This window comes from Magallana gigas, chromosome 9 (genome assembly GCF_963853765.1).
Source record: "Magallana gigas chromosome 9, xbMagGiga1.1, whole genome shotgun sequence".
Classification (NCBI taxonomy): Eukaryota; Metazoa; Mollusca; class Bivalvia; order Ostreida; family Ostreidae; genus Magallana; species Magallana gigas.
The window spans coordinates 9,183,299-9,198,641 of record NC_088861.1 but is presented as its reverse complement, the minus strand read 5'-3'; the positions used below and the strand labels follow the sequence as shown (position 1 = coordinate 9,198,641).

Here is a 15,343-nt window from a genome sequence, read left to right as displayed (position 1 = left end):
TTACAACACAATGCTTGACACTATTTTACAGAGCTTATTTGTTTGTTAGAAACAATAAAAGGAATGGTCCAGGTAATGCACGATCGATATTATTACTGACTACATATTTTCCTCGTTCATTTAATACACACCAAACCCGATAACAAACCCGAACATTAAAAAATTAGAATATAAAAAATTAATTTTCTCGAAAATATGTAAACCAGACGTTACAAAGGTGTAAACTTGATCTGCAGTTTGACATTTTAAAGCTGTTCAGCAAATTTCATATTATTCCTCAAACGCATAAAGAAAAAAGTGTGGAAAACTGAAGTGGGACAGACAGACGGACGGACAGACGAACGGATGGACGGACTGACGGACGCAGAGGAAAGCTATAGTCCCCTCGTTGAAAATAATAAACACGCCATCGACTACAACAAAATTGGTTGCCTAGAAAGTTTATGCCTATGAGACACATGTAAAACAATATTTTGCGATACATCTAAAGCAAAAATGTTTGGGAAAATACGATCTCGTTACGATTAACGAGTAGGTCTTCCGTTTAATTTTTTTGAAACGATATGATGAAATATCGAAAAAATTTAGAATAACCTTCCCACACCCTCAGATAATATATAGGATTGCCAAAATCTTTTTTTTTTTATTAACATCCTTAAAGATTAAAGTTCAAAGCTTTAAGTCCCCTGACATCTCTAAATATATCAAAAATGGGCGGGGCATTGATTTTTTTAAACATATACTGTTTCGATCAAAAACTTTGCTTTTGTACTGCATTTTAAAACATCTTTATCGATTTTTAGTCTATTTTATGCTTATTATTAAGTTCGTTTATTTGTAATAGACTTTTGATATAGGAAGACCCACTCATTGCTCGCACAATTGATACATTATAGTTTTATGAATGATTGAATTAATTTTGACTTAGTGTAAAATTACTTCCTGGTCTTGAGGCCTTGCAGATACTGAACTGAAAATATTTCAAATTAATTAGATTACATATATATTTTTTTGGGAAAAAAAATATTCTTGTATGTAATAAATGAAGGGATAATATTTATACATTTCTTTTTTTAGGAATAGCGTAAAAGAAAAATATCGAATACTGTGGATAATATTTATCAATGTTTTCCTTCAGATTGCTGAAAAGCTGACAAAATACTGTCTTTAAAAAGGCCATTATTGTACATTACATTGAGGGAAACGTGCAAGACACATTTATTTTTCATTTTTTCCCTATATTTTATAAGTATATGCTGTCTTTTTAAAGACCTTCAATTCAGATTATATTCGTGAATATACATAATAGTTTTGAGTTGTTTTTTTTTTTAATAATGCACATATATAAACTATAAACGACTGGCATTTGCCAATAACTTTATACAGAGCTTCTTCTCGTGAAGATCAACATAGTTTCGAAATGAACACTGCCATCCAGCAGTCTTATTTAACACATATAAAATGGTGTTTGATTTAAAACAAATTCCATCGCAACTGTATGCAGTGTTTCAAATACCGCTTTTTTCAGAAATTGCTATATTTTTACGAAAATTAACAAAACTAAAATTCACATTAAGTACAAAAGTATTTCCTGATTATTTAGTACAAAGATTCATCTGTGTGTTCGAACCATACTACACTCAAACAGTTCAATCGGATTTAAGTGCTTTGGTCAGTCTCTTGAGTATAACTTCGTTACTTTCCTCTTCGTCAGGCCATCTGAAGTATTCAATGCACCACCATATGTTTTTCAGTTCCTCTGGAAGCTTTTCAAGAGCAACCCCATCTTTAATCAAAACCACAATGAACCCCTGTCGTTGATTATAAAAAGCGTGGGTGATGGCCGTTTTAACAGCATATGAAGACCACTCCATGTCCAAAAAACTCTCACTTACAACAAACATTACTTTCCTGCATTCGTTAATACGATTCACAATCCCTTCTAATACCCAGCCGCCTGGAGTGGAATTTTTATCTGTCATCCATGAATTCACATTTAAATCCTCTAGTTTTGGACAAAGTTTATCTCTTATCCATAAATAGTCTGATTCACTGTATGATACATACACGTCAAACAAAAACTCGTCTTCACTTTTTCGTAAAGGTATACCTTTCCATTGTTTTTTCAGTCTAAGAATTACATATTCTAGATGGACACGGTATCTTTTGATAGCAGCAATACTAGTGAATATTAACATTGTCAAAAACAGCAATACGATAGAAAAGGTGAGCCAATCTTTTGACTGGCAGTCAAGTTCGAATTTCCGCCATATTTCATCGTTGAATAAATGACCAACATGGTGGTTGTTTTCCACACATAGAACTTTGCCAAGATCTGCAAATGAATTTTGGTGATTTTTCATCCATTTCAAAGACTGGATGTTTAAGCATGCGCAAGAAATTGGGTTTCCTTCTAAATGGAATGACAGATTTTTCAATGATTCAAAAAGTCTTTGGTCCTTCTCCAAAATCTTTGATATCAAGTTGTATCGAAGATAGAGATTGTTCAAATTCTCCAACTGCATTAAGGAATCGTAGATGGAAGAAAACATATTATGATCTAGATTTATTTCTGTTAAAGATTGTTTTTGGTCATTAAGTAGAGACTGCGGTAAAAAGGCTAAGCCATTTCGAGATAGATCAAGTTTTGTCAAACATTTGAGATTTTTAAACAAACCTTCGGAAATCAAACTGTTAGTCAGGTCTAAGTTAACATTTGCTGCGGATAACTGGCGAAGATTTCTCACTCTTTGAAATATATTAGGGTGAATATTTGTAAAGTTATTTTCAGATAAATCAAGAACTCTTAAGGACGGAAAATTAAAGATATGTTCATACTGTAGAGGAAAATTAGTTTTTTGAAGATTCAGTTTGCGCAAATTTTCCCCTATAAGCGTTACAAGTAAATACCATCTTATATGATACTGATTGTGAATGTAATTGTAAGAATAGTCAAGAACTATAAGACTTTTTGGCAGATTAATGTTAATAGAAATATTCTGATATCTTTCTTGACTGTAGATGTTAAATAATTCTGTGTAAATTGGCCGGGAATTGCAACAAAGGTTTATTTCAAGCAGACGTGGCAAAGTCAATAAAGCAAATACTGTCTCCATAGCAACATGCTGGACTCTATTTGACCTAAGACTTAATTTATTTAGACAATTCCATAATGTAGTTCTATAAAGATGTATATGAAGATAGATAATTGCGTCGCTATTTAATATGAGCTCACTCACACAAATATTAAAAAGGTATTTAAAGCTCTTATCGCTTATATTAACTATGTCTGATTCCAAAACTTGAACATTTTCACTTATATTTATTTTTTGTATTTCACGATATTGTAAACATTTGAGTGATCTTAATGCTGCATAAATACTGCACTTGCCGCCAAAATTTATTTCGATATTTGTGTCTAAGTACGGAAACGAGCAAAAAAGATCTTCCGAAACGTCACAGTCCACATGATTTCTAAACTTCATATCGAGGCTGCGGAGTGGGGAGAGCTTAAGACCCTCGAAAGAAGTATTGGTTATTTTAAATTCACCCAGAGAATTGAATTCTAATTTGGTTAAATTTGAAAGATTTTCAAACGGTTTTTGAAACTGAAATCCATTAAAAATGTCAATTTTCAAATATTTTAGTGAACAAAGTTTTGAAAGCTGAATATCAGGATATCTTGGATTTTTCGTCTCATGAAAGTCATTTTGATGAATTTGAAGATACTGGAGTTCGTCAAGATTAGAAAAGGCTTCGGCATCAATGTCATTTGCTTTAAGATGTACATTAGAAATATCCAAACTGCATAAGATTGACATTTTTTGAAAGACCATCTTTGAAATTTTGGTTATGTTATTGTGGTGAAGAATGACAGACGTCACCTTGGAGTACACCGCTATTGCTTCAAATGTATCTTTTGTTAGAGAAGTGAATTGATTGTACGATATATCCAACGCAGTATTGCTATTTTCCAATTCAGGAGGTAACACTGTTGGTAATTTGGAGATGTTTGATCCACTGCAGTTCCACAGCAATCCCTTATTTCCACAGTCGTCAACAAAGTGTGAAATTGAACAGTTTTGTGTCAACACTGCCGATATTCTACCTGTAATAAAACACAATGAAAAATATTAAAAGCTACTCGTATAGCTATAAATTTTAAATTATTTTTATAAGTCAATCATTCTTATCCAAGGTGTCTGATTCATATAGAGTACAGTCATAGAAGATGTATACGTCACAACAAGTAGTACATGCTAACTCTTCTTTTTCAAAATCTAGAACATTGCGAGAGAGAGAGAGAGAGAGAGGGATAATAATGTGTTGATTATCAAACATATTTTTAAGTAAAAATAAATAAAATATAATCCATGAAATCCAACCTGCATTCATTGATAAAGCCTGGTTTTTAGCATGAAGCGTGCTGTAATAATAGTGCATAATTTCAATACTGACGCGGATCAGCAAAATGCATTTAATAAGAACTAATGTGATTCTTTCACTATAGATAATATATTTACTCTGAATTGTTTTATTGAATTATCTCCGATGTTTAAAAAGAAAAGGTACTGTCCATTTATAGATTTTAAATTAAGCTGCTTTTGACAATGTGTGGAGAGTAGGTCTATGGCAAAAGCTAATAAAAACTGCTATAACTGCAAAATGTCAGATGTAATAATTAAGATGTATTCTGAATGTAAGTCAAGAATTGCTTCATATAATAATTTTTTGCATATTTTTTATGCGGAATATGAGTTTGATAATGGGGAACGTCTATCACCATTTTCACCACTGCGCCAGAAAAGTACTGACATTCCCTTTTGTACTGATAAACTTAGACATTTACTGACAATGTACTTACATTACTGATAAACTTAGAAAATGACTGTCAAAGTTAGACATTATTGATGATCTTGGAAAAGTACTGACTTGTTTTACTGACGGTACCGAGAAACTTTGAGAAATACTGACAAGTTTTGGAAAGTACCGAGCCTATTTTTATAAAAATAAAAAATCGTTGTAAAAATAAAAGTAGTCCAGCGCATGAGACTTTTCCATTTAATTGCGATAAAAGATTGAACATAATTGCAAATCAACTTTCATAGAAATAAAAATCATTCCTATGTAGACACCTAATGGTGCTCAAAGCAATATAAAACTGAAACTTGTTTTAATTGTGCGGTATGCACAGACATAGGTGATAGGTCTGGAAAATTCAATTTTAAGTAATTTACACCTTAATGGTACAGAGAATATTTCTCACAGACCCCCCTTTCCCCGGTCGGTCTCCCCCAGCAGAAAATATACCGGTAATAAATAACATTGATAGAATTGAAAATAATAAAAATATTTTACGCCTTTTTTTATCAATAAAAGGTGTAAAATATTTTTATTATATTGTATCTTATGCAAAACACCCGCATAAACAGCTGCATTTCATTTACGACCTCTGCAAATCATGCATCGCTCTTGCAAACTCACAAAACGTTGTAAAACGTTCAAACTAATGTTTGTGCGTTGCATTGCGATAATTTGGATCACCATATGGTAACTACATGGGAATGATTTATCAGTTCTGTGAAAGCTTAATTACCATCATGTTGAATTCTTTTTATCGAATTTAAATGGAAAAGTCTGGACTAATTCAAAATACAAGTATCTGATTTCATGAATTGACGATCAATTAAAAATCCTTTTCTAAATCTAATGAACTTTATTGTGCCCCCCCCCCCCCCGGCTTTCCAGGCACAGCTAAAGCATGTCCTAGTTTGTCTCCTTTACATTATGTATATTGTAACTTAAACAGCATGGTGTAAAAACAAAGTCTGTATTGTTTATATGATCGGTCAGTTTATTAATACGTAAATATAAGTTATTCAAGTATAATAACTCCTTGTTTCAAGAAAGATTACGACTCCAATAAACAGAGTTAATCATTTATTATCAAATGTTTAAAACAAACATGTAATTGTTATCAAAAAGTATTACTTTTCGATTTATTTGTAGATATAGACACCCGATCAATTAGAGTTTTGGAGAAGCAAGTCTCATGTACATTACAAATGTCAATCATATTTTCTTGTGGACAGTTAGACTCCAGCATTGTTCAGCTGTTGTTAGTGAGATGTACATTCCATGCAAGTTGAATGGTCAGGATACAGGGCTCACAATTCTTTTGTCATGTAAACAAGGCTCGTGCCATGTTTTTGTTTACATAGATTTAAAATACCAGTATAAATCGTTTTAAAGCTGATTTGTTTATCTTCCTCTTTCATTTTAAGCACAAATAAACAGTTCCGAAGGCTTTTTTACATAGCAAAGAATTCAGCAAATGACACTCAAATTTTGGTTGCCTTTTAAAAATACCTTACTGAAGCATTGTAAAGATTAAAATCTTAAAAATAATTTTTGACCAAAAGCATGACCATACCCCTTTAAAAGCACGTGCTAACAAATTGAATTTCGTTAAAAAAGTTTAAGTTCCTTTCAAAGTTCAAACAAAGGAAGACTTTTATTAATATTTTTTAATATTTTGTTTTATATCATTAAGTGATCTTTGGAAAATGTAATATATTTATATTCTGTTTATACTAGTTGTTCAAGTGTCACTTAGTTTACAGCAATAGGGATGTCCGTTAAATGCACTTTAGAATAATTTTTTCTCTCAAAATCACAGGAAATTAAAGCTAGTTTTTTAAACTTCAATCACAGGATCAATTGCATGAGTTTTTAAAAATATTTTTATAGTTTAGAGTGTTTGCATGTCATGTGACGGTGTCACAAGAATTTGGATTTAAATCCTGCGAACTTCTACATTGACCTCCATGAATTCATTGTTTTAAAATTACATGTATAGATAGTTTTAGTAACATTTAAGTGGGCTCGATGGTCGTGGCCATTTTTAGACTGTTTTGATCTCTTTCAAAAGAAGAGCTCAAAATTTGAGGAACGTCTAATAGTTTATATGTTGAACACCCAGCCTCCTTGAAAGGAAAATGTCGTTGCACAGATTATTAATGTAAATCAGAGGAGGAAGCAACGAACATACACGTACTCTTTTCAACAAATAATATATATTCTGGTGACAATGCATGGCAAATTGAAACCGATAAATCGTGCAGTAGAAGCGAAACGTTGCAAGCTTATATAAGGCACGTTGAGCAACAGTCTCATGGTCGCAAAAAACACCCATAAACAGCTGCAATTCATTTTCATACTTTACAAATCGCGGATCGCTCTTGAGAAACCCAATATATTGTAAAACTTTAAAACTAATGTTCGTGTGTTGTATTGCGATGATTTGGATCGTATTCGGTCGCGTCTGAATAGTGTGCATGTCCACCATTTTAAGGAGATGCGTGCAACGAATGTGAGAGTTATGGCCTTAGGCCCTCTGGTTGATGTATTGGGCTGATACCGAGTGTTATAAGATTTGAATTATTCTCAATATATTATAATATGCAAGATTTTCCTCTACTCACGCATACAGTGTAATTTGTTGTAGACATTTGTTATATTATCTATGTTAAAAAACAACAATCAAAGAGATAAATAAACTGTATAATTGTTCAACTGTCGTCATCTGATGAAAGAAAGTTCTAGAGAAAATACAGAGAGAGAGACATATATATATATAATTTAAAAAATGCAATGTTAGTTTTAAAAATATCGTTAAATATTCTTAATTTCTGTGAACTAGCTAGATTAATGATTTTCTTAAAGTTGACAAATTTTGATGATAAAAATATATGTAGATGATTCATTTGGAAATATGAGAGACTTTTAACCTACAAGTTTTATTTACTTAATACTTACAAATCAAAACTATTGAAACAAATAGCTGTCTGTCCATCATACATTTAGTTTTATTCCATCCCATTATCTAAAATAAAGAAGTTGAATGTGCAATTAATAATTGATGTTTAGTTTGCGTGCATGTAGGTGTTTTAGTATTTAAATCCCACTAAAATATAACTGTAAATTAAGTAGAACTTCATCAAATAAACATAATATAATAGATTATATGTACATACTTACATGCTTCTCTTATGCACCTTCTTCTATATTACTCAAAAACCAACAGTGTATGAAGAAGAGTCACAAAGGGTGTTAAAACATTTTATTCTGTCATTCTCTAATATATATTTTATGCCCTTTGAATGAGGAAATTTCCTATTTTAAGGAAATTGTTCTGCTCATGTGACTGATGGTAGTTATAGTAAAAAAACATATGTTATTTTTTGATACATTATAGTTTTATGAATGATTGAAATTTTGACTTGTGTAAAATTCTTTCCTGATCTTGAGGCCTTGCAGATACTAAACTGAAAATATATCAAATTAATTAGATTTTATATACTGTGGTTTCATTAATATTCAAGGGCATCAAATTTCGTGGATAAAGTGAAAATCACAGTTTCAAGGATACGTAAATTCGTGGCCAATGACCCTATCAATACAAAATGTTAATAAAAATTGCATTTCAATGAACATTTAATTTCGTGGATCAACTAAACAACGAAATCCACGAAAATTGGTATTCAACGAATATTGATGAAACCACAGTATATATATATATATATATATATATATATATATATATATATATATATATATATATATATATATATATATATATATATATATGAAAAAAATATTCGTTGTAGTATGATTTCAGTTTGTATGTAATAAATGAAGGGATAATATTTATACATTTCTTTATTCAGGAATAGCGTAAAAGAAAAACATCGAATACTGTGGAGAATATTCATCAATGTTTTCCTTCAGATTGCTGAAAAGCTGACAAAATACTGTCTTTAAAAAAGGCCATTATTGTACATAACATTAAGGGAAACGTGCAAGACACGATTTTTTTCTTTTTCCCCCTATATTTAATAAGTATTTGCTGTCTTTTTAAAGACCTTCAATTATGCAATTGACCTTTCTTTTCGGCGAAAGACTGTTTATAATTATACCACCTTTTTAAATAAAATTCAGAAGATATTCGTTTATATATATTACAGAATAGTTTTGGGGGTTTTTTTAAATAATGCTCATGCATACCAAAACACATATATATTTTCAACAAAGAAATATATATAAATTCAGATCAATACAATTTATTCTTTAAATGTTTATATATATCTATTAGATGTATTTACTAACGTCAATTTTAAGACCCTTTTTCAATAGATATCTTATCCTGAAATCCCGGAAGTAATTAACATTTTTTATTGATATTAATCATAGATCGTTCCGTACCAGGCGGTGTTACCTCTCTGAGACAAAGATAACATTTTTGCAATGGAATAATTTCCAAACTAGGACATACATGTAATGAATTCGGCATATATATATATATATATATATATATATATATATATATATATATATATATATATATATATATATATATATATATATATATATATATTAGGGATGTCAATCGAACGTCCGAGTATCGAATACTAAAATCGGTACTCGGTTACTCGGATCTACTATATTTTTTAATATTTCTAAGTTTATCTAATAATGTATTAAAACATCGGTTTTAAAACGTAAAATGTCCATTGCACTTGTACATACAGTAATTAGGATTCCTTACGCCTCTAAATATGCTAAATGACCGTTATCGCCTGTGGCAGTGTTTATATAGTAATTATCGTGACCAAGCACCTGTTACCTAGCTTTTCTCACCTTTGGCTGTCTTCTACCTTTATTTTTGGCTTACTTTAATGATTTGTTTTCACTGAACATCGTTGATATAGTCTATTATATAAATTAGATAGCACACAGTAGAGAAATTGAACAGACCTAAAATGCCGCCACCGACTTCAAAGGTCTTGAAATACGAAGTGCTCATAATTCTTACAACAGAAACACACTTAAGGGGAAACCTCCCATTAGATCATGTGGTTTTATTTCTACAGAAGTGACCAAGGTTTTACAGTTATCAATGTACTTGTTCATATTTATTTACACTTTTACCGAGTACCCGGGTACTCGATCGGAAAAACGTCCGAGTAACCGAGTACTAAAAATTGACCGATTTGACATCCCTAATATATATATATATATATATATATATATATATATATATATATATATATATATATATATATATATATATATATATATATATATATATATATATATATATATATATATATAGTAATTTTCATTTAATTTTAATTTCATTTAATTTTCTTAAATGACTGACTGCTGTTCGATATGATATTGCACTTAATATTCCTAGTTATTTGAATCGTAAATAAAAAAAATATCTTTCATTTTCTAATTACAGCTAAAACAATTGACGTGATAAGATAAGAAAAAAGAAATGGTGATGAATGAGAGTTAACAAATAAAATTTAAACTTTCACACCACGCTAGAATATATTTGTAATAGAAAGTCATGTACTTTTTCTGTGCATATGTCTCAGTATTTGAATTATCAGTATTTTTATTGTCCATGGGCTGATGTAAGGTTCGGGCCTTATTGACCATATACATGTACTGCAAATTAATTCGGTATTTTTAACGTTTCTTTTCTACTCTGGATCACTCACTGACCATCTTTACTTTCACACGTTTTAAAAGAGAATAGCTCAGACCTACTTCATCAAATGTTCTACCATATAGATGCTTGAATACAGAGTATTAACATTTTCCAGCGTAGACACTACAAATTAAATTTCTAATGTATAACCCAATACAGTTCATCAATGACGCAAATGACGTATCGGGGGCGCATACGAAATAAAAATACATGTAGTTTTAAAATACAATTAATATAATATTAAAATATTGAATTAAACAATTGGCAAATAGAAATAATTTATAATAATTTTTTTGGATTTTATCACTCCGATCGTATATTTGATCACCTCATGATACTCAAAGAATGAATCTTTATTTTTTAAATATTGTCAGACAATTTTTTGCTTCAAAAATTAACCAACAGTTATCAAAAGATCGTTCGAAACCCATGTTATTTCATTCAAATAAAATTAAACAATTCTTATATCATAACGTTAAATGAAGAATTTGGTGATTCCAATTAACCTGCTTGTATGTTTATTTGGCCAAATTATTTATTTACATATATGCATGTATGAGAAGTACTAGTTGACAATACAGGCATATAATTTGAATCCGAGTGAATCTCACCTTCAATTACATGAAAAATAACCATGTAAAATTCAATAACGTTGTGTGGGTTTTTTTGTATGTGTGGGTTTTTGGTGGGTTTTTTGTTGTTGTTTTTTTGTTGTTGTTTTTTTTGGTTTTCCTTTTGTTTTGTTTTGTTTTTGTTTTTTTGTATATTTTGCTTTTTTCGAGACATTGGTTATGTTAGCAATAAATTTTCTTTATATTTTTTTAAATTGTGTTTATGCACAAGTTTTATTGTAACAAAGTCCTGACAAATGGCAGAGGTACATTCTATGGCAACAAATAAATACTATGATAATCATTGTAATTGTAATTAGGTGACTAAAATTGATCAGTAACATATAACATATTTATATATTATTCTGTGTGTGGGGGGGGGGGGGGGGGGAGGGAGGGTGCGCATATAAATGCACATATACAGCATTTAGTATATGGTGCCTTGAAAAACACCAGTTCTGTTCCTTTAGAGTGAAGACTATATGTTGGTTGTGTTCGTCACATTTCTATCAGAACTCCCTGACAATACAAAAATATTCTTCAGACACAATTAAAACAAATTTCTTTTTTATGACAAAATTAAAAAAAACATAAGTAATTACTTGCAAATTCAAACATTAATATCCTGATTCGTCTTAAAGAATATGTCGGAATTCTTCATAATGTCTTCAACTTTAAGTTGGTGAAAGTTGGCTTTTGTAATGACAAATTATTTATCGTTGATTTTAGAATAAAACTATAATCAATAAATATTAAATAAAATAAACTCCCGTCAGTACTTCAGTACTTTGTTTAAACTATAAAGCACAGGTATTATTTTGAAAAGAAAAGTTCCATACTATTATATCTTAGTTCTAAAATCTGAATTTTCCTATATATCTATACAGAGCTGTTTTTCTTATAAAGATGAACGAGTTTCAAAATGGACATCCAGTAGTCTTAATTAACATAAATAAAATAGTGTTTGATCTAAAACGAATGATATTGCAACTGCACACTTAGTGTCTCAAATATCGTATTTTTTCCAACAAAATACTATATTCTTACACATATTAACGAAAATAAAATTCCCATAATTTACAATTAAAAGCGTTTCATAAATATCTAGCCCAAAGATTCATCTGTTTATTCGAATCATAATTCACTCAAACAGTTATATCGGATTTAAGTGTTTTGGTCAGTTTCTTGAGTATAACTTCGTTTCTTTCCTCTTCGTCAGGCCATCTGAAGTATTCAATGCACCACTATATGTTTTTCAGTTCCTCTGGAAGCTTTTCAAGAGCAACCCCATCTTTAATCAAAACCACAATAAACCCCTGTCGTTGATTATGGAAAGCATGGGTGATGGCTGTTTTAACAGCATATGAAGACCACTCCATGTCCAAAAAACTCTCACTTAAACAAACATTACTTTCCTGCACTCGTTAATACGATTCACAATCCCTTCTAATACCCAGCGGCCTGGGGTGGAATTTATATCTGTTATCCATGATTTTACGTTTAAATCTTCTAATTTTGGACAAAGTTTATCTCTGACCCATTCGTAGTCCGATTCACTGTATGATACATACACATCAAACAAAAACTCGTCTTCAATTTTTCGTAAAGGTATACCTTTCCATTGTTTTTTCAGTCTAAGAATTACATATTCTAGATGGACACGGTTTCTTTTGATAGCAGCAATACTTGTGAATATTAACATTGTCAGAAACAGCAATACGGTAGAAAATATGAGCCAATCGTTTGATTGGCAGTCTAGTTCGAATTTCCGCCATATTTTGTCGTTGAATAAATGACCAACTTGGTGGTTGTTTTCCACACATAGAACTTTGCCAAGATCTGGAAATGAAATTTTGTGATCTTTCATCCATTTCAAAGACTGGATGTTTAAGCATGCGCAGGAAATGGGAATTCCTATTAAATGGATTGACAGATTGTTCAATGATTCAAAAAGTCTCTGGTCCTTCTTCGAAATCTTTGATATCAAGTTGTATCGACGATAGAGATTGTTCAAATTTTCCAACTGCATTAAGGAATCGTGGATGGAAGAAAACATATTATGATCTAGATTAATTTCTATTAAAGATTGTGTTTGGTCATTTAGTAGAGACTGCGGTAAAAAGGCTAAGCCATTTCGAGATAGATCAAGTTTTGTCAAACATTTGAGATTTTTAAACAAACCTTCGGCAATCAAACTGTTAATTAAGTTTAAGTTGACATTTGATGCGAATAACTGGCGAAGATTTCTTACTCTTTGAAATATATTCGGGTGAATATTTTAAAAGTTATTTTCAGATAAATTAAGGATTCTTAATTACGGAAAATTAAAGATGTCTTTATACTCTACAGGAAAATTAGTTTTTTGAAGATTCAGTTTGCGCAAATTTTCCCCTGAAAACGTTACAAGTAAATCCCATCTTATATGACGCTGATTGTGGATGTAATTGTAAGAGATGTCAAGTTCCATTAGACTTCTTGGCAGATTAATGTTGATGGAAATTTTTTTATATCATTGTCGACGGTTGATATTATATAATTTTATGTTAGGTAAACGGAAATTGCAACATGCATTTATTTCCCGCAGCCGTGGCAAAGTTAAGAAAGCAAAAGAAGTCTCAAAAGCAACATATTGGATCTTATTAAAGCTTAGACTTAACTTATTTAGACAATTCCATAGTATAGTTTTGTAAATATGTATATTCAGATAGCTAATTGCGTCTCGATCCATTACTAGCTCACTCACGCAGATATTGAAAAGGTACTTAATGCTCATATTGTTTATATTAACTATGTCTGATCTTATTTCTTGATCATTTGAAGACCTCTAGCTTTATTCCATCTCATCATCTACAATAAAGAAATAGAATTTGTAATGAAATAGATTATGTGTAGTTTGCATATGTGTTTTAGTATTTAAATCCCGCTAAGATATAACCGTAAATTGAAAAGAGCTGCAACAAATAAACATATAAATATGTACATTCATAGATGTTACTTTCAAGGCACTTCTTCTTCTATATTAGTCACATCGTTTGACTTTATCAGGTGTCACAAAGGGTCTGGGAAACTTTTTAATCAGTTCTTCTCTAATACATATGTCATGCCTTTTAAATGGGGAAATATCCCTTTTAAGAAAAAATTGTTTTGTTCATGTGACTGATTTTGATGACAAAACATTTTTTTTTCAATTTGAATTGAAAAACAATCTTTAAACCATGATGAAATTAAAAAAGCAAAATATAAATGAAGGGATTATTTAAGGAATGGCGTAACAGCAAAAAATGTAACTGGGCCATGTTGTGGTTAATATTAATTTTTATGAATGGTTTTCTTCAGAATGCTCATAAAATGACAAAATACTGTCTTGAAATAAACGCTTTCTCCGTACTATACAATGGTGGAAAACGCGTGTGAAACGCTCTGCCTTTTTCTTGTTTGTTGTTTTGGGTTTTCTTTTTCAAAACTTAAAATGTTAATGTTGTTTGGTTTTTAAGACACACAATTAAGCGAATGATCTTTCTTTCCGTCATTTTCACGCAATTTGCAACCTGCAAACAAAAGCAGACTTACTGTTTATGAGTAATAAATAGGGAAAATAATGTATCGTTTCACACGAATTTCGTTCTCAAACAATGGTCTTATGGAGTTATGAATTGATAGATAAAGAAACTTAATTAGAAAATAGATATGAATGCAAGAAAATGAGTACATCTATAATGCTAAATAATGTTAACTGTTTATATGAATAATATTGTCGTTCGTTCTTTTTTTGTTTCAAAGTTATAATACTTGTATATAAAACGATTCAAGGCGTGCACCTAATACGATGATAGATCTTAAGGTGATCGATTCTTTTGATTAATGTTGCTTGCCTTTCAAAAAGGAAATTCTCAAAACAGAATTTTGAAATGGAACCTACTCCAAGACCGCAGACACTTGACGTTAAAAATAGTTCTTCTTAAAGAAAGATAATACCCTGTATTATGATAATGGTCGCGACGTGTATAAAATAACTGTACTGCAGGGATATCTTGCTATAAAAATACTTTTTTTAACATCCGGCTTCACTGTCAGCCAAATTTTCAAATCAACTTATTCTTCGCCTCAATCCTTCAAAGAAGAGTGCATGACTTTGAAGTCAATATTAAGATTTGAGGATCGATGAGTATTG

At 30.7% G+C, this 15,343-nt stretch overlaps 2 protein-coding genes across 4 annotated transcripts in view; both read right to left on the bottom strand.

Annotated features, from left to right (window-relative positions):
* LOC117692238 (putative leucine-rich repeat-containing protein DDB_G0290503) overlaps nucleotides 1–15,343 on the bottom strand; it is a 1,014,555-nt gene that overhangs the window by 992,066 nt on the left and 7,146 nt on the right. The window lies entirely within an intron of this gene.
* LOC117685192 (toll-like receptor 4) lies at nucleotides 1,034–8,168 on the bottom strand. 2 transcript variants are annotated; one of them, XM_066072296.1, is made up of 3 exons: nucleotides 8,037–8,168; nucleotides 7,819–7,885; nucleotides 1,034–4,108 (listed from the first exon to the last, which is right to left on the bottom strand). In XM_066072296.1, the coding sequence occupies exons 2-3, from the start codon at nucleotides 7,880–7,882 to the stop codon at nucleotides 1,650–1,652; spliced, it is 2,523 nt and encodes an 840-aa protein (XP_065928368.1). In that variant the 5' UTR covers nucleotides 7,883–7,885; nucleotides 8,037–8,168; the 3' UTR covers nucleotides 1,034–1,649. The 2 variants fall into 2 exon arrangements, with proteins under 2 accessions (XP_065928368.1, XP_034315380.2); XM_034459489.2 differs by having other exon boundaries at nucleotides 8,041–8,159.